General features: G+C 39.4%; 1 protein-coding gene across 2 annotated transcripts in view; it reads right to left on the minus strand.

Annotated features, from left to right (window-relative positions):
• The window catches only part of LOC134627834 (inositol 1,4,5-trisphosphate receptor type 1), a 75,069-nt gene that overhangs the window by 38,763 nt on the left and 18,729 nt on the right, over positions 1-17,577 (minus strand). Inside the window, exons 7-39 of one of the 2 annotated variants that reach the window (XM_063474245.1) lie at positions 16,932-17,030; positions 16,128-16,211; positions 14,054-14,200; positions 13,799-13,894; positions 13,332-13,376; positions 12,151-12,305; positions 11,309-11,408; positions 10,842-11,002; positions 10,607-10,748; positions 10,228-10,386; positions 9,473-9,645; positions 8,161-8,280; positions 7,691-7,885; positions 7,299-7,550; positions 7,058-7,199; positions 6,795-6,948; positions 6,514-6,704; positions 6,265-6,397; positions 6,121-6,175; positions 5,874-6,039; positions 5,431-5,604; positions 5,220-5,294; positions 4,945-5,082; positions 4,713-4,838; positions 4,390-4,590; positions 4,041-4,292; positions 3,480-3,605; positions 3,243-3,371; positions 1,779-1,899; positions 1,481-1,665; positions 1,250-1,398; positions 1,049-1,160; positions 317-352 (exon numbers count right to left, since the gene is read on the minus strand). In XM_063474245.1, the coding sequence (XP_063330315.1) occupies positions 317-352; positions 1,049-1,160; positions 1,250-1,398; positions 1,481-1,665; positions 1,779-1,899; positions 3,243-3,371; positions 3,480-3,605; positions 4,041-4,292; positions 4,390-4,590; positions 4,713-4,838; positions 4,945-5,082; positions 5,220-5,294; positions 5,431-5,604; positions 5,874-6,039; positions 6,121-6,175; positions 6,265-6,397; positions 6,514-6,704; positions 6,795-6,948; positions 7,058-7,199; positions 7,299-7,550; positions 7,691-7,885; positions 8,161-8,280; positions 9,473-9,645; positions 10,228-10,386; positions 10,607-10,748; positions 10,842-11,002; positions 11,309-11,408; positions 12,151-12,305; positions 13,332-13,376; positions 13,799-13,894; positions 14,054-14,200; positions 16,128-16,211; positions 16,932-17,030 (4,593 nt within the window). The remainder of the gene's footprint in view (positions 1-316; positions 353-1,048; positions 1,161-1,249; positions 1,399-1,480; positions 1,666-1,778; positions 1,900-3,242; positions 3,372-3,479; positions 3,606-4,040; positions 4,293-4,389; positions 4,591-4,712; positions 4,839-4,944; positions 5,083-5,219; positions 5,295-5,430; positions 5,605-5,873; positions 6,040-6,120; positions 6,176-6,264; positions 6,398-6,513; positions 6,705-6,794; positions 6,949-7,057; positions 7,200-7,298; positions 7,551-7,690; positions 7,886-8,160; positions 8,281-9,472; positions 9,646-10,227; positions 10,387-10,606; positions 10,749-10,841; positions 11,003-11,308; positions 11,409-12,150; positions 12,306-13,331; positions 13,377-13,798; positions 13,895-14,053; positions 14,201-16,127; positions 16,212-16,931; positions 17,031-17,577) is intronic. The other variant, XM_063474246.1, reaches the window with a different exon arrangement.

Below are 17,577 nucleotides of genomic sequence, written 5' to 3' on the forward strand. Positions count from 1 at the left end.
CTACCTTGGAAAATGGAATAAGGCAGCTCAGTTGAGAAACCTGCAGTCAGCAACAGAACACATCTCCCAGCCTCTCATTTTTCTCACGTTTTCAGTTGATCTACACACCGTTTTATAGCAGACAATGCAGCAGGTGTTTAAGACAGAATTGGTCTATGACTGTTTGTTACCAGCTGTGCCCAAACCCCCACTAACTACAACACAGCCAAAGCAGCTGCTACAGTAGGCTAATGTTAAAGTACAGCTAATATAGTTACACAGATGTAACAGATGCTCTGGGAAACAAGGGCATGAATGGAAGATAAAGAGAAACAACCTTAGGCATATCCATCTCATCATCAAAGGCCCTGAGCTGAAAGAGAACAGAGGGTTTCAGGGGTTAGATAACAATGCAGGAAGCAGGAAGTTAAGGCAGAGGTCAATGATAAAGCATGTCATGTTAGTTAAGTGAGTTAAGACTGCTGAAAAAAAATCTAATTCAGGAGCACAGATACAGTGCCATATCCATGTGCAGTATTTTTGCATGGATATTAGGAAAAGTGAGTATAATTAGTACAGTCTCACACAGCAGTGACCACCCCTGTTTAACTGAAAACCAAGGACAAGCCAAATCCCTTCAAAAAAAATGGTTGGGGTACGTGTGATGCAGTATGTGTGTATACAGTGTAAACTCTATATAACTACACAAAAGATTTGATGACATCAAAGTCATTTTCATATATAAAATCATAGTAAACATTGTATCAGATTGCTGTTTTTGTGTGAGGACTTGCCTTTTGAAAATGCATCATTTTGTGCTTCACTTTTAGCTAAATCGAATGAAACTTCGTTGTTGAAAAGTTTCTTTTCTTTCTTTTTTTTTTTTTTAAAACCGGGACTTTAAAAGACATAAAAAATAGCAAGAAACGATCAACATCTTTTATTCTAAACCTGGGTTGATACAATAAAGTATATACAATGTAAAAAATGTACAGTCATACCGCCTACAGTGAAGTGAATCATCTCCCCATAGAAATACAATATGCCTGTGCTTTGCAGCATCTCCTACCTTCTCTCCATAACCTCTGTCCTTAGTCATCATCTCCCGAAGCGTTTGCAAAACTTTAATGCACAGTCTCTCCTCATTTTCCTCCAGCAGCTGCTTGGTATGTTTGATCAGCCTGCAAATGCACATTAGAGCTTTAGCCTCAATCCTAATGAGGGCCTTTATGTTTTAATTGTAAATTTCATAGATCGCAGCATTCCTTACTTGCATATAAATCCTCCGCTCTCGCACTTCTTGCGCGAGTCTGTGTTCTCAGGGAAGAGCAGCTCAGGCCGATGCAGCACATCCACCAGAACTGACAACTCAGCCTGGACCAGTGGACGAAGACGGTCTTCGAGAGCGGACACGATGTCCTATATTACAGATAAACCAACACCCTGAAGGTTTTTGTGCAATAAAATGACATAAAGCAGCGCAAACTCAAACAAACCTAACCTGCAGCCTCTCTATGATATTCCTGTAATCCCTTGACGCGGTCACTATAGAGTCTCTGCGTGCAGCGTTGCGAGCTGTAAGCCTCCAGCTCATGGCTGTCTTCTGAACGATGTTATTGGATTTCACAAACAGGTTGTTCACCTGGTTGTCCAGGTCCACAGGTATGGCTATTGCTCTGCCTTTGGCTGGTGGATTCAGAAAGACATACAACATTAGTGTCAAATCGCTTTAGGATTAATATAAACTGTTAAACCTTTTGAATATGATGGACTGATTTTGAGAAAGACCTTGGTCTTACCAACATCAGAGAGCACTTTGATACAGCTCTCAACATGGCCCTTCTGCACTGGCATCAACCAGTTGCAGTGATAGGCCCTGAAGACAGCCTGCAGCAGCTGCACAAAAACTGGTTGCCTGGTCTGGGTAAAAAAAATAAGAAGAATAAGAGAAAAACAAGTGAAACTGTAGTTTATTCTTGATTGAAGTTTTCTGATAGATGTGTCTCACACGCACACACAGTGCTGTACCTGAGCTGCTGTAATATTACTGTGATAATCCCCGCATGCTATTGTGGTCAGTTGCTACTGCTAACCCATCAAGCAGACCTTTGCCCAAAACGCACCTGTGAAAATCTTTCATATTATTAAAAAAAAAAAATCTTAGCACCCAGATCTTCTGTGCCCTTATTTAAATTGTAACCGATACCTGAAATATTTTCCCCAAAAGAGAAGCCTGAAGAGCACAGAAAACATACAGCAGGTGACAAATTAAATAGCAAACCAACATATAGTAAGGGGTTAGGCCAACATTGTGCCACAAGAGCAGCTTAAATGTGCCTTCGTTAGCTCTCTGAAACACTACTCGAGCAATGAATGCTATTCTTTAAAGTTATTTCATTAGATTTAATGATGGCAGTGGAAAGCATTATCTAGTACGATGGTCCAAAATCTCACAGATGTTCAGCTGGGTAGGCGGTGAAACCATAGCTTATGATTCATATCATTTTTGTGCTCATCAACCATTTAATGATCCCTGTCGATGAAGGTGCTGTCATGCGGAAATCAACTACACCCAGAGATGTTTCATCACTGGATAAGGGTGATTACTCAGATAAACACTGTATTGAGGGGTTTTTTTTTTTACCTTTAATAAACTTTTTCTATAAACAATTTTTAAACCCTATGAAGAAAAAGAAGAAAAAATGATTCATTAACCAAGATTATTGTAAATAACTACTGGCCATCTCTGATCTTGCAATACCCGATTACCTCTACCAGAAGTTGACTAACATGCTGAAAACAGAAGTGGGAAGAGAGAGGAAACATGGTGCCAACAACCCAACCTAACCACTCCAAATATTGTTACTCAGCAGACACAGTTCTCGGGAACTCTGAGGAAACACTGAGTTTACCACTTACGGAAGCAGTGTCTTGGCATTTTCCCATAACTGTGCTTTTGCAAGAGAGACTCAGGCTATTGGTATAAAATTACATGGAGCAACAGTCATACAGTATATTTCATACTTATATTTATTCTGATGGCCACATAAGGACAAAGTGTTTGCGATTAGACTTAAGGTTAGCAGGTAATAACTAGTTCCTAAAAGATAGTCTAGGCAGTTAGATTTACATGAACTCTGCACGTTACTGTTATTTTCAAAATGTTGAAGTATACCAGGGCTGATATTGACATTAGCATATTTATAGCTACTGTAAAAGCTTTTTTTTTTTTTAAACCCCTTTGCATTATTGTAACAGGTTACCTGCAGGCTGGTGCTCTGGTCAGAAAAAGGTGAGCTGAAGAAGGTGGTCACAATGCCCATGACTGTCTCTGTCACATAGCGTTCAAGAATAGTGTCTGCATGCTTACGGTCACTTGTGTTGTTGCACACCTAAACAACAGAAATAACACATTTTGTCTTTTAGCTTGTTTGTTGTTTTATTTTTTTCCTTTAATATAGCTTTTATGTCATTATTGAAATAAATATAGGGTTTCTTACTCTGCAAATGTCAACTAGGAAGTTCTCAAAGAGTTTCCACATGTGGTTGGAGGTGTAGATCTCCTTCATTTCAACCTCAGTGTCCACATAGCAGTGGTTGAGAAAGTTGATATAAGCAATCTTTACCTGAAAGGTTAAGATTAAAGTTCATGTAAAAAAGATGGTGCTAATCTAATAAAACAACAGCAATACCTGTAGAATTTGTAACTTTAGATACACCACAATTAGCTCTAGACTCCTAGATAAGGATTTAATAGTACCACATTATGGACAACATTCATAATGTGGCACTATTTGATACATTTGTCACTAAAGCTAACTAACATGCAGCAAAAACAATGAATAACTGTATTGCATTAGCAATCTGTAAGACCTGCAATCCACACGAAATCAAATGTATTTTAGATAATCAGCCTCTATAGCATACCTATTGCAAGCAGTAACACTTATCTTTAGATATGGCTCCCCGTCTTTATTTCTTCAATTTTTCCAGTACATTAAAATCACAAACTGTGCAGCTTATTGTTTCTCATAACTCTCAAACATTCCAGCTTATCTCACCTCAGGGATACAGTCTTCATGGGTCACCACCCGCACTATGTCATCCAGTGGCAAGAGCGAATTACACTTTATCTCTGTGTAGACGTTCTTGCCCTCAGTGCACACAGCCAAGAGCTCCACCAGGTGTATGTGGTACATTAGAGGACTGTTCTCATCCATGCGATCCCTCTCTGATCGCATCATCTGGACCAGAGTCTGGAAGGAGGCACGGTCATTATAGAAGACCAGGACATCTTCACCAGCATTCACCAGCTGGAGGAAGAAACAGATACATATTAGAACGTAAGGAAACTGTGGCATAAGTGAAACACAGTGGGGGAAAAAAAACTGTGTAGAATCGATTTAGCACCTCTGCCATGACAATGTCTTGGCACTTTTTGATGAACTTGTTCTCTGCCTTGACAATAGTCTGTAAGAATTTCAGGTATTGGACGTTGCGGCCATGTGTTTCAATGCAGTGGACAAAGTGCTGAACCACACGCTCATTTATTTCACTGCATAGCTGGAAGTTGTTCATGAAGATATGCTGCATGGTGATGGCCTCCAAGATCTGAACACAAGAAAACAAAGACAAGAGAAGCCAGTTTTCCAAGATGTTGTTGTGCAAAATCAAAATCTGTGCTTTTGTATCATTAACACTGCAAGCGTCAATCAGTGCACAAGACAGCTCACCCCTGGGTTGAGGAAAAGATTGATGTGCTTGTGTAGCAGCGCCTGGTTCTGCTGATTTCCTGCACAGAAATTCTGTAGAAACTGATGGGCTAGCTTCATAATATCCTGCATGCGCAAGTCTTCTCCCTGGAGTGGAAAAGGGCTAACGTGAAGGTTTGCCCGCTTGTACACACAAAAGAATGTGCTACTAAAAATAAAAACAAAAAATAAACCCATTGAGAACCATTGACACCTTCTCATAAGGGATCTGTAAGAGCTCAAGAACCACAGCATGAGCCCCCATGTTCCTCAGCAGTCTCTGTTGCTGCTTCTTGCTTTTTCTACCTGACAGACCTTCTTGGACACACAACCTGCTGAGACGCAGCAGGATCTGTGAGGGAGAAGTGAGAAAAAGCAAAAACATGAGAGGAAAATATATGTAGAAAAACTCTAGTGCTGTGCAACAACATTTGCAAAATATTCAGATATGTTAAAACAATCTTTTAACAAGGTTAGAAAACTTGTTACCTCCTTCACCACCCTGTAGTTGTAACTGCTTGTGCTTTCTGCTTTCTTTGGTTTGTCTATGCCCCCTGAGTCACCCTGTGAACGACATAACAGCGTGTTATAGCCTTACTGTGGTAAAAAAAACAAAACAAATAAACAAAAGGAATACTTTTTGGTGGATGGCTTTTCAGGGTTATGAGATTGGCTCTGTTCAGGAAATAACACCCTGCACCTTTTTATGTTCTGGCTCAGCGGCGAGCACGTCTACTACATCCATGCCCTCGTCTGGCCCCAGCCTCTTATACACCCAGAGCTCAGACTTCTCGACGATGGAGCGCAGCTGGTCCAGGTCTGACTTTATTTGCTTGTAATTTTCCACATCTTGGCTGGTGACGAGCAACTGGACCTGTAAATACAAAAATTTGCTGGAAGATTAGGCAAACTGCAGAGCAAAAAGCTATACAGGATCCACAAAATGTTACTGTGAAAACCTGAATATGCATTTCACTGAGGTTTAGAAAGATCCTCCAAAGAATAATTCTTAATATTTCAATGTTTTTCATCCATTTTGCAAATCATAATATACTTAAGCAAATGTCAAAAACACAAACAAGTGTACGGGTAATTGATTTCTTTGCTTTAGTTTTAAGTTGAGGGGAGTCACTGTGAGGATACCTGCTTAAATGCCTGCAAGACCTCCTGCCTTTGGCTGAAGTGCCTGAACAGCAGATGCAGGGCTCGAGACACCAGAGGAGGATAGTCATGCATGGTTAAATGGAGCAAGACCCTCAAAAAGGTTCGGCCACCCTGATCATCCAGGTCCAGAGGGGTGTTCTCTTCACTAGACATAAACAGAACATATACTCAGAAACACCTCTCTATTTCATATTTTCGACTCTTTCGATACTCAACGTGTGTTTACCTTCCACCAAATATCCCCTCTGCCTGCTCTTCTATGTGCTCAAAATCCAGAGCCCCTGGAATCACAGAAAATATCTCTCTAACTAACAAAGTCCGTAACTTGTTCACACATTTGTGTATGATGTAGCTATATGTTATTCTAAACCTGGCATGTTGTTTGGTCCTTCGACTGCTCCAGCTAAAGATATGTCATTTTGGGAATTACTCTCATCAAACTCCCTCTTAAAGATCGATAGCAGACAGGAGATCCTGTAGTCCAGGCGAACATTCAGGATGAACTGCAGTGAAGAAAAACAAACAAACAAACAAAAAAAACGACATACATATATAATGTGCTGTATTTATTAAGGTAATATTGAAGTATAACAATATTAGAACATTGTATGTCTTCCACCTGCAGGATCTCGATGATCTTGAGCTTGGTGTCCATGACCAATATGTCCTGTTTCTCTGGTTCAGTCTGGGTCTTGACTGCGTCACCATTGGGGGCCCTGGTTGAAGATGCGGGAAGGAAACCCCCCCCTCTGAGCACTACTTGGGACATCAGCTCACCAACGCCATGAATTGACCTCATCACGTTACTGCCTTGAAGCATTGACACGCACGCAAAACACACAAATGAACTTCATATCCATGGGATTCCGGTCCTCGTCTTGCCAGCCTGTGTCCCCTTACCTTTACTGTCATCTCCTTTGTCCAGCTTGTTGAAAGCAAAAATGGTGCTGACATGGACACAGTCTAGAATAGCCAGGAGGATCTTGGTTAGTCTCAATAAGTCGCTGAAGGTGTAGAAGCCAAAATAAATCAGGTTCCTGGCCAGATTCACCACCTAAACATGGAAAATAGATGCTTTTAGCAAGTTTGCTGATTTGATTTTCGGAGCATGACTACTATGACATGAGTGTAATTTTAGTATATCAAGAAAGCACCAGGGTGACCTCAAAGGTGAGTTTGTTCTTCTCTTTATCTGCAAAAGGGAAGCTCTGAGACACCACATCTCTTAGGTAGTTTTCAACAAATTCCATCGTTTGTGAGAATCGCTCCTTAATTTCATCTTTAGATGTTCCATCATTGTCATAGCTATAAATAAACCATATGTAAACAACAAGTTATGAAACTGCAAACACATACATGAGAAATGCTTTACAATATGATTATATAGTTTGTCTACTCCCTCACTCGTCAATAGCAATCTCTGAAGGGATCTCAGACCACAGCCGTGCATATTTGACTGGCGTAACCTGCTCCTGAGGGTCACGATCCACATGCATGTGCAGCATCATTCGACAGAAAGAGGCTCGTAGGTCATACGGCAGGTCTTCATCTGACATACACCGCAAGATCAGGTCCACATCCAGCTGGCCAGAGATCTTGTTGATTGCCAGATACTGACGGTCCAAACACATTCTGGCAAACAGGTTTAGCTGGTACCTGTAAGGTGTCCACACAGGTAAAGTCAGGCTCTCCTTTTGGAAAGGAAAGTGTGGTTGAACACTCAAAACCTAAGCTATTTGCCATCACAGGATACACCTTTTCCATCTTCAAGGAGCTGGCTGAGGTGCAGTATTTACCTGTAGTAACTGATCACCTCCTGGTCATCCTTCTGACCCTCCTTGGCATCCTGAGCAAGCTCCCGGATGCTTTTACTGCGGATCTCTTTAGTGTTGTCTTTCCAGAACAACCACACTTCCTCCTCATCTTCCTCTGATTCCACAGAGTTCTCCCCGAGTGATGCTCCTTCAATCTCAAATCTCGAAAGAACCAGTCTACAGAAAAAAGAAAACATCAAGAAAAAACTTAATACAAACAGACATTATTTGCTTTGCTAGTGTAATCATGTGGGCATAAGAAAGCCTTTGTATCAAAAATGTTTTATTTATTCCAAAACTGCTACAAATAACCTTTGTTTTTTTAATCACAATACTGGATAAAATGCCTTTTCTAGACGCCAATTAATGGGCAACTGTCAAAGTGAAACCCCAGTACATTCACAGTGACATCAAACAGAGGGGCAGAGGTCAAGAGAGTGATGAGGACTCACTTCGTTTCTATGAGGATGTCTGCGTTAGCTGGATCCAGCACTGCATTACAGATGAGCTCCTGTGTCACAGGGATGGACTTATTCATTGACACACACAAGTCTGACAGGTAGTCCAAGAACCTGAACAAACAAAATTATAACATTTAATCCCAAGTCTTCTTTTAAAAACCTCCACGATCTCCCAAAGCACGAGAGGTGATGAGTCTCTGAAACGAGGCTTCAGCTTGTCTCATGTCACAAAGAGGTACAGTAGGGGAAATAATTATTTGATCCCCTTTCCAATTTGACAGTTTTGCTCACAAAGAAAAGATCAGTGTCTATTTTTTTGCTGATTTCATTTTAAAGGGGAGAGATGGACCAAAAATCCAGAAAAACCCACAGGTGGCACACAGATATCACTCATATGACATCTAAATGATTCAGAGAAGGCTTGGAAGAAAGTACTGTGGTCAGATGAAACCAAAATCGAACTCTTTGGCATCAGCTTGACCTGCTGTGTTTGGAGGAAGAGAAATGCGAAGTATGGCACAAAGAATGTCATCCTAACACTCAAGCATGGAGGTGGAAACATTATGATTGGGGCTGTTTTTCTGCTAAAGGCACAGAACGACTATACTGCATTAAGGGGCCACTGGATGGATCATAAGATCTTTGATGAGAACATCCCTCCCTCAGCCAGCACACTGAAGATGGGTCTTGGATGGGTGCTCCAGCATGTATGTGACCCAAAACATACCAGCAAGGCAACAAAGGAATGTCTAAAGAAGATGCACATTAAAGTCATGCAGTGACCTAGCCTGTCTCCAGACTCAAGGGAGCTCAAGTCTTGAGTTGTCAGGTGGATGCCAAGAAACCTAGAGGATTGAGAGATTTTCTGTAAAGAGGAGTGGGACTGCACACATCTTCCCCCTGAGATGTGTGCAAACCTGGTGACCAACTCTGTCCTTGCCAAAAAGAGTGTACCCACCAAGCACTAAGTCATATTTTGCTTGGGGCTAAAATAGTTATTGCACTCAGTGACATGCAAGTCAATGTATAATGTTTATGTAATGTTTTTTTCTGGATTTGTGGTTCATATTCTTTCTATCTCCATTCAAATGAAACTACCATAAAAATGAGAGACTGTTCCTTTCCTTGTAAGTGAGCAAACAAATAATAATTTCCTCCACTGAATGACAAAATGTTGCAACGGATGTTTATTTGATCACCAGAATGTTCTTAAGTACAATACAGACATACAGTTATGGTAACACATAACTAAGTAATGGTTTAAATTCAATTTAATTTTAATTGGATGCAGACACACACAAACCTGGGCTCACGGTTCTTGCGCACCAGGCTAACAAACGTGTCGATCTCTGCAGCGGTAATGTGTTTCTCCAGGAGCTTGCGGTTGTTATGGAGCAGAGCTGTGATTGTGTCCTCTGCCAGGACATCATAACCAATCTGTTTCTGCATGAAGCGAAACTGTTTGGCTATATACTCCTGCAAGGGAGGCAGACGCTCTCAACAAAAAGCAACAAAAGACAGCTTAAGCACATTTTAAAGAATGTCATTCATTAGTTGGCCTGTCTCTCTTTATGCTCTTTCTAAAAGCCATAACCTTAAGTCGAAGCCATCATTGACTCATTTTGCTCCGTCTTTATCAGTGTGCAAAAAGAACAGCATGTCCACACTGTCCTCTTCATTTAACCTAATGAAATGACTCCTCTAACTATTACACTGTAACGAAAGAAATGGACTGTTCCTAGAAAAGCCAAATGGTAACTTTACATTTACAAGTATTTTTTATAGAATGAGCTCATATCACACTGGCTTTGTGTGTTTGTGTCAACAGAAATTGATAAAGAGACCTGGCAGATGAACCAGCGCATACTTCAGAGTACTTTCAGTTACACATCTTGGATTCGGAATATTTTTTGCTTCAGTTATCAAATCAGTGTTATCACAGAACAATGGCTTCTTTCACTAAGCGGAAATACACCTTTACAGAAACCACAGCGAGACCTGTACCCAACGTCAGATGGGAACTGCACTTATGAAGACTTCAGGCCAGACAGAGAGTACCTGGTTCTTGCGGTAGTCCTGCTGCGAGTGACGCAAAACTCTGTAACATAGGCGGCAGATGTGTCTGAAGGGGGCATGACGCTGGTCAGCCAGCTCCTCCAGCCGCAGCATGGGCCCATCGCCGCTATCTGTAAAAGGGGCCTGCAGGAGCTTGAAGATCTGAATTTAAGAGAAATGTTAAGACAGTTGTAACAACGACATTATACATAACTATATACAACTATGCTATACTGCTAAAGCAAATGTGGCAAAGATGCCACATGTCATGAGAAGATAGAGGGACTTCAGTACGTCAGTAGGACTCAAAAAGTTCACACAGAATGGAAAATTTAACCTTGAGTGTCTAGAAAATGTTATATTTACGGTATTAAGACATCACCTGTTTGAGAATATTCTGTTCTCTCATTAACTTCTGTCGTTCTCTGTTGGGTTTGTTAACCATGATCTCCAGAACGTCCTGTCCATTGTTGGGAATATCCACCACAAAGAACACCAAATCCTCCAGAAGCTTGGTAACGGCTCTGATTTTAAATGCAGAAATAACAGTAAGATCGTGCTTATAGTTAGCACTTAACAGTATTTACTGTTTAACTGTCCCACTATGCATTTTATACCTCCTCTCATTCTGTGTGATTGTGCCTTTTTCCAGCTTCCCAGCAATAGAAGCCAGCACTTTACTGGCATCGTTGGCAAAGTCAAGGTCTCTCACTTCAGCTGGGGAGACGGGCACAATGGCAAAAGCCTCTTTGTCTTCTTTGAGTGCAGAAGTTCCAATCTTGAAAAAAACAAAACAAAACAAAACAAGAATTGGTCTGTGAAGCTCTTTGCCCATAACCCATAATCAAAACTGCAAAAGAGCATTTTTTGTGAAAAAAAACAGAGAGCTACCCGCACTTAATATATAACAAATTTACTGCACAGCAGGTGCAGGAGGAAGAGGGAACCAATGTTATTTAGATTTGACTATAATCACTGAACTTTTGGTGACTCATTACATCCAAAACTCCAGCATAATTATAGCTCAGCATCATGCACAATTTACTACTGATTTAGACATTATTGTAAATTAAGTGTCACTCACACGCAGCATGACAGGCTTTTCCTCCTCCTTGTCGATTGGTTGGTTGGTGCTGTGAACCCACGTGTTGGTGCACAAGTGTCTGAGGCGTACATACGAGTTTCTGAAAAGACATTTTATTGTTATGTTTTGTTCTTGTTTATATTTGCAAATTGTTTCTGCATCATAAGTGCAAAGGCTACATAACTCATGAAAAAGGTGATGCTTGAAATGACAACAATAGTTTCCATTTTTTTAAATGCTCTTTAAGAAAAATCATGCATTCGAAGCAGAACCTTTGATCACCTTACAAAAGTTCACAAATATACATATGATCTGGGGCCTACATGGTCAGTCAACCACTTCCCATAAATGTGGCTAGGCAGCTTTCACTTCCTCGAGCTATTCTAGCGAAATTCGGTGCATTTCTTCTGCAACACTGCGAGTCTGCGTCATATTTTCTCACTCTTCACCAAACTTACACAGACACACGTTCACATAAGAACAGAATAATTATCTCCTTTACACACTTTATTATATGCTCTATCTCAACATCCTTATCTGCATTGCCATCATAAAGAACAATTACACCTGCGTAACTTCCAACATCCACTTTATCGTGAATAATCATCAGTTAGAGACTCTCTTACAACAATTATTATCACACACACTTGCCATGCTTGTTTTGCAAACATATTACAACAGTGATAATATACTGTGGAAGTCCCCTGCTTGTAATGTGTCTGCTGTCTGGGTTTCCGTGGAAAAAGTGACAGGGCAGGAACCAGGCAATGAATTTCTCTGTATAGCAATAACACAATAATTAGGGTGGGTCTGAAATGCTTCATCTTTTTTATCTTTCATACCTGGGAACTAGTGAGTCTCCCCCCCTTAAAGTGGTAGGGTCGAGCTCAAATATGGAAGAGATGTCATTTCCATCAGGAACAGACACAAGTGTGTACATGACTTTGTCCTGGACATTTCTCGAACGGGCTCTCATAGCTTCTTGCTCTGAGTCAAGCTGGAGGGAAAGGGGGAAAAAATAAAGTCTGATTAAAAATAAACAGCAAAATAATAAAAAAAAATGCCAGGGATATGTCAGTGAAAGTGTTAAAACTCAGTGTGGAAAGATTTCTAGGAACTGAAGCAAGATACTGGTAATGTATTACAGTGACCATAAATATTTCTTCCTTTTTTTCCCTTGTAAGTTGCATTTCCCTCGTAAAACGTCACAGTCTTAACTCAGTAACTGATAATGGTTCCCATGGAAGGCATAAGACTACCTTAAATAAGTCAAAACTCAATAAAGAAAAGATGTTATATGCAAAAAAAGACTTAACTATAATGAATTGAAATTAATTTCCTTTTAATCTGAAGAGCAAGGCGGTAAACTCAGGAGGTGACTGGCTATGATTTGGTTCACTTGTTACAGCTTGGCCAACAGATGTGAACAACTCCGGCCTGGCCTGTGAGATGAGGCCTCCTTCAAGTGCAGTGTATGGCTGAGGCACACTGCTACTGCACGTTTAAGGAACAGACATTCACAGTGAAAGGCTGCCATCTGTTGTTCGCTGAAAATTAAAACATTCACATCCAGCAAAGCTACACTGAGCCCTCCACTGGTGGGAATGGTAAACAAAAGAGGCTATGCCTTCTGGGGTTTTTTTATTCATTTTTTAAGTCAAAATTTGGGGTTATTGTCTCAAAATTATGAGTTATTAAGTTGAAACCCAAATGGATGCCATTATAATTATTATTATTTTTCCAGTGGCAGAAACAAGGTTCCATATTAAGAAATGAGTAGGTGAGTTTCACCAACATGGTATCTGTTAAACTAAACTATAAAATACAAATACATATGTGATATGTGAAAATAATTACACATTAGCATATATTTTTAAAAACGGAATAATTAGATTGGAGATGCTCTTCTATACTACACAAATTCTTTCTGTGGCCATGACATTCACCTACTAAGGCTTATTAAGCACTGGATTCCAATTAAATATTTCTAAATATTATGACTTTTTAAAAAACTTCTACTTACTGAAGAGCGTGAGTCCAGGCACTCCTCTTCATAATCTGGGTTCAGCTGCAAAAAACACAAAAGTGATTCACTACTTCGTAAAAAAATAAATAAATAAATAAATCCAGTCCAAAAAGCATTCAGAAGATTGTAACTTAGGAAAAAGAACTGAATGTTGGGTCACTGATATTTTCTTCAGTGTAAATAAACTCTAATGGAAGTTCTTGGAATAGAAAAGCTGATCAATAACATGTTATTAATAGGATGTTTAGATCACTTGGCTCCAATTATAACCAAAGAGGGCCTTAAAAATCACAGCTTCACATATTTGAATTAAGAGGTCTGAATCCACACCAAAAATAAAAATGGGTTCTTTTTTTGCTGCACTCCCCCTTTTCACCTGCTTTCATGAATTTGCCCTGGTAGTTTTTGCATAATCTTGCTGTTAAAGAGACAGACAAACAAATGGAGGTTGGAGACGTGCTGACCTCTGCAGCCAGGTAGTGTCCAGTGGCCAAGTGTTTGAACCTAAACAGGCTGTTCCAGTACCCTGCGCCCCCTCGGCACGGATCATGCTGTACAACCTGACGCAAGAGCACAAAAAGTTGATGATATAAAATAAATACAGAAACAGATCACAGTCTCTAATCAGGTTTTTGTTGCTGCAATTCAGAAAATTTACACCTAGGATTGCATACAAGTGCACAATAGGAAAAACCAGCTCTAACAATATTCCTGCTCACTTCGATCTCCCATAGGGCTTTGCTGCTGGTTGCCGAGGTAGCTGACTGCCGTCCCGTAGTGCGTAGAAACACATATTGTTTTTTTCTGTGATCGTCACATGTAAGGAATTTCTCTTGCTCTGCATGAAACAGTCGTACCACATCACCCTGGAGAGAAGAAAAATGTAGGTTACTTTTCTCAGGTTAATCTTAAAACCACCAAAACTTGTGTGAAATGAGACTAGTTTCAACTAGTTCAGTATATGAGGAAGCATAGAAAAATAATTAAACATTTTCCGGCTGCTGCCAAACATTTCATTTCATGGAGGTCGCATGGCAGACCTAGTTGCCTACGCTGTTTTAGATGTTAAAGCCCCTAATGTAGAGCTGTTTCTGTAAGAGATAATACACATTTGTTAAAATGTTCTGTAAACTGATGATACTCAACTGGGGAAAAATATATATATATATAAAAAACAAGCAAACAAGCAACCAGCCCACTCAACTCTGATGAGGGAACCTTATGCAACAGCTTTTAGTTACAGCACAGTTTCCAAAAAAGTGGACACTGTGAGAAGTAAATACAAACAGAATGCAATAAGATGCAAATTATTTGAATTCTATAGGAAATGGAAAACAGCACCAAAAAAAAGCAAAGAAGAAATTCCAGATATTCCAGACTCCAGCCACTCTACAGCCCTGAATTAGACAAGCAGAGGAAAATGACTGGATAGATGGGCAGACGGATGGAAATTAAATTCCTATATGGAATTTGATGCCAGCAAAATGTTTCAAAAAAGCTGTGGCGGTCTGCGAGAGGTGTGTTGCATCACCACTTCTTTTAACAATGCTAACACTGTAAGCATCTGGGTAGTATAAATAGCATTTCATAAGCTCCAGTTGTATATATCCAGAATGTGGTTTGATATAATCCTACTAAAACAAGCTTTATAGCTTTACAATAAAATAAAACATCTTTCTGCACTCCGGAACCGGCAGTCTCTGAGCCTGTAGCTTCCATGACTTCCAAAAGACGTTAACATTTCGATTAGTGAGGCCACAGGACATTTTCTGAATTTACCTAAACGTACTGTGAACGGAGAAGACGGCTGAAATTCTGGGTCAAGGTTACCTGTGCTTTTGCCATTGACAGTAGAATTTTAAATTGCATTTGTGGATCTAGCAACAAATTTGGTTCACCAGCTGTGGTTCTCACTTCCTGTGTCCTTGAGTCGATTTACCGATTTCCACTGCTGAATTTGAAGAGCTGTTAATGTAGTGCTGCTGCAGGTCTCTTCAGTATTGGTTTCTGGCCACTTTCTTTACATTCATAAATTCTTTAATATCACATCATCCCTGTAGATGATTTAAACCCTCAATTCTTTAGTGAGAAACATTATTCCATCATAACTGAACCATTTACCCACGCACTCTTTCACAGAGTGGTGAACTCCAACTGAATTACACTGAAATAATCATTTGCTGTGGGAAGCTTTTTTTATAAATAGTTAAATTACTTATTTAATTAGTGTAATTAATTCATTTAGCTTTTTTTTAGTTTCATGATCGCCTCCTCCGCTTGCATAAAAAGCTACCAAATAGAAACTGAACACTTGCAATTCAACCAAGCTAATTTATCTGTTTCATTTGTCATTGAGGAAGAAGGGAACTGCTCGTCAGTCTGGGGGAAAGTATATAGAAACATAGCTGTGATTTTAACGAGTTAATACAATACTTATATTAATCATATCGTGATTGTTTGATTTAAAATCCTCCGTGATGTAATGTGAAACATTACAAAACATTTGTCATTGTCCAAAAACGTATGGACTCGTAGTCTTTGTACTATTTCAGTCAAATATAGACTATGAATGCAACTAACTGAATTCTTGTTATACTGGCATTTTACAGCGTCCGAAAGGTTTTCCATAAAGCCAGACTGAACTGACTTAGATACTGTTGTATTATTTGGTTTGTTTGTTTCTGTCATTCTATTCATGTTATAATAAAATACAATTATGTTATAACACATATGCAATGATTTTCTAAAAGCCATAGACAGTTTTTCTAGGCTGGTTTCTGCTGTGAGACAAACCCCTTTAAGAATGGCATCTTGATTGTCGCTCCATTTCATAAACAAGACAATCTTCCAGCTGGTGTTACAGTTGACTGAATTCACCTGAAAAACAAACAATCAGAAGAATGTGAGTTGTAGCATCATGTAGTGACACTAGACCTTTCATTTGTTTTCTCATATTCTCCAAAAAACAAAAAACAAAACGTAAAATCATCATAAAATCATTTATTTTAAGATTAGATTGGAGACCACTCTTATTTAAAGATAATATCTAAATGTATTGTGCATACGTTGGCATATATTGCCAGAATCAGTTAATAATCTACACATGTCGCTAAGTCAACGCCAAAGAAACTGATATTTAAAAACCTATTTTAACTGTCTAGTAAACATACTACTGTAAATATGAAACTAACTAATATAACATATCAAACACAGAACTGAACTTTATTCCTCTGGTTGCTCTGTTGGAGTCTGTTTGATGCCATTAACATCCATGATTTATGTTTTCACTTTATGTTTAAACCACTTGAAGTCATCAATGAGATACAAAAGATTTTGTGTTTGCTTTTCAAAAAGAAGAAAAATAAAAGCACTAATTTCTTAATCTTTTTGTGTTTCTACTTAATGCCCTTTGATAAATTAATGAAAACAATGTTGCTTAGTAACACAGAGCAGAAAAACAGGACAACTCTCCTAACGTATTGTTAGTTTTAGCCTTTTGTTTGATTGCGCTCAATCTAAGGAGGACACCAGAAGAAGCCTGCAGTTTAACAACAGTCAGCTGTCAGCCAAGCAGGAAAAAGCGATAATCCCTCAAACCTCATTGCATCCTGGATTATCCACGAGCTGGTGTGTGCTGGCATGAAGCGGCTGACCAGCATTCACTGGGTTCAGGACCACTTTGTCCCCGATCACCACCTGCCATTAAAACAAAGAAAAAAATAACATTAACAAAAAAATAATAATAATAGAGTCTTACTTCTTCTTAACTACAGTTGTGCAGATTCATTGTTTTACTTCTTTTATCTTTTACAGCTTTAAAAAAAAATATTTTCAAATTCTGTGACGTTTTAAATTTTATTGACATCCCTCGACTTTCATTTGATTCTTGGTACTTTCATAACTGTATGTGCTCTGGCTGCTTTGCAAAATTTGTGATTCTTTGACTTTAAGGAGGTTAATTTGAGTCAATCTATAGTAAAATGTGTCAAACGACTTAGTTACAAAACATCTGCCAATGACATGCACACAGGCAATGGTCAGAGAGGATCACCATCCATTTATATGCCACTGCACTGTCTATTCTCAGCAGGTTGAGAGTGACTCCAATTATCTTTTTGTTCTTGACCTGCTGCTTAGGCTTCATGCCATAACTAATTTGAGAGGAGCTTAACAGGGAAGCCTGGACTCCACTGTAGTTCATTTTGTCCTTGGACAGCAGCCTACTACTTCCTGCCGTAGGACA

This window comes from Pelmatolapia mariae, linkage group LG5 (assembly GCF_036321145.2).
Source record: "Pelmatolapia mariae isolate MD_Pm_ZW linkage group LG5, Pm_UMD_F_2, whole genome shotgun sequence".
NCBI classification, from domain to species: domain Eukaryota; kingdom Metazoa; phylum Chordata; class Actinopteri; order Cichliformes; family Cichlidae; genus Pelmatolapia; species Pelmatolapia mariae.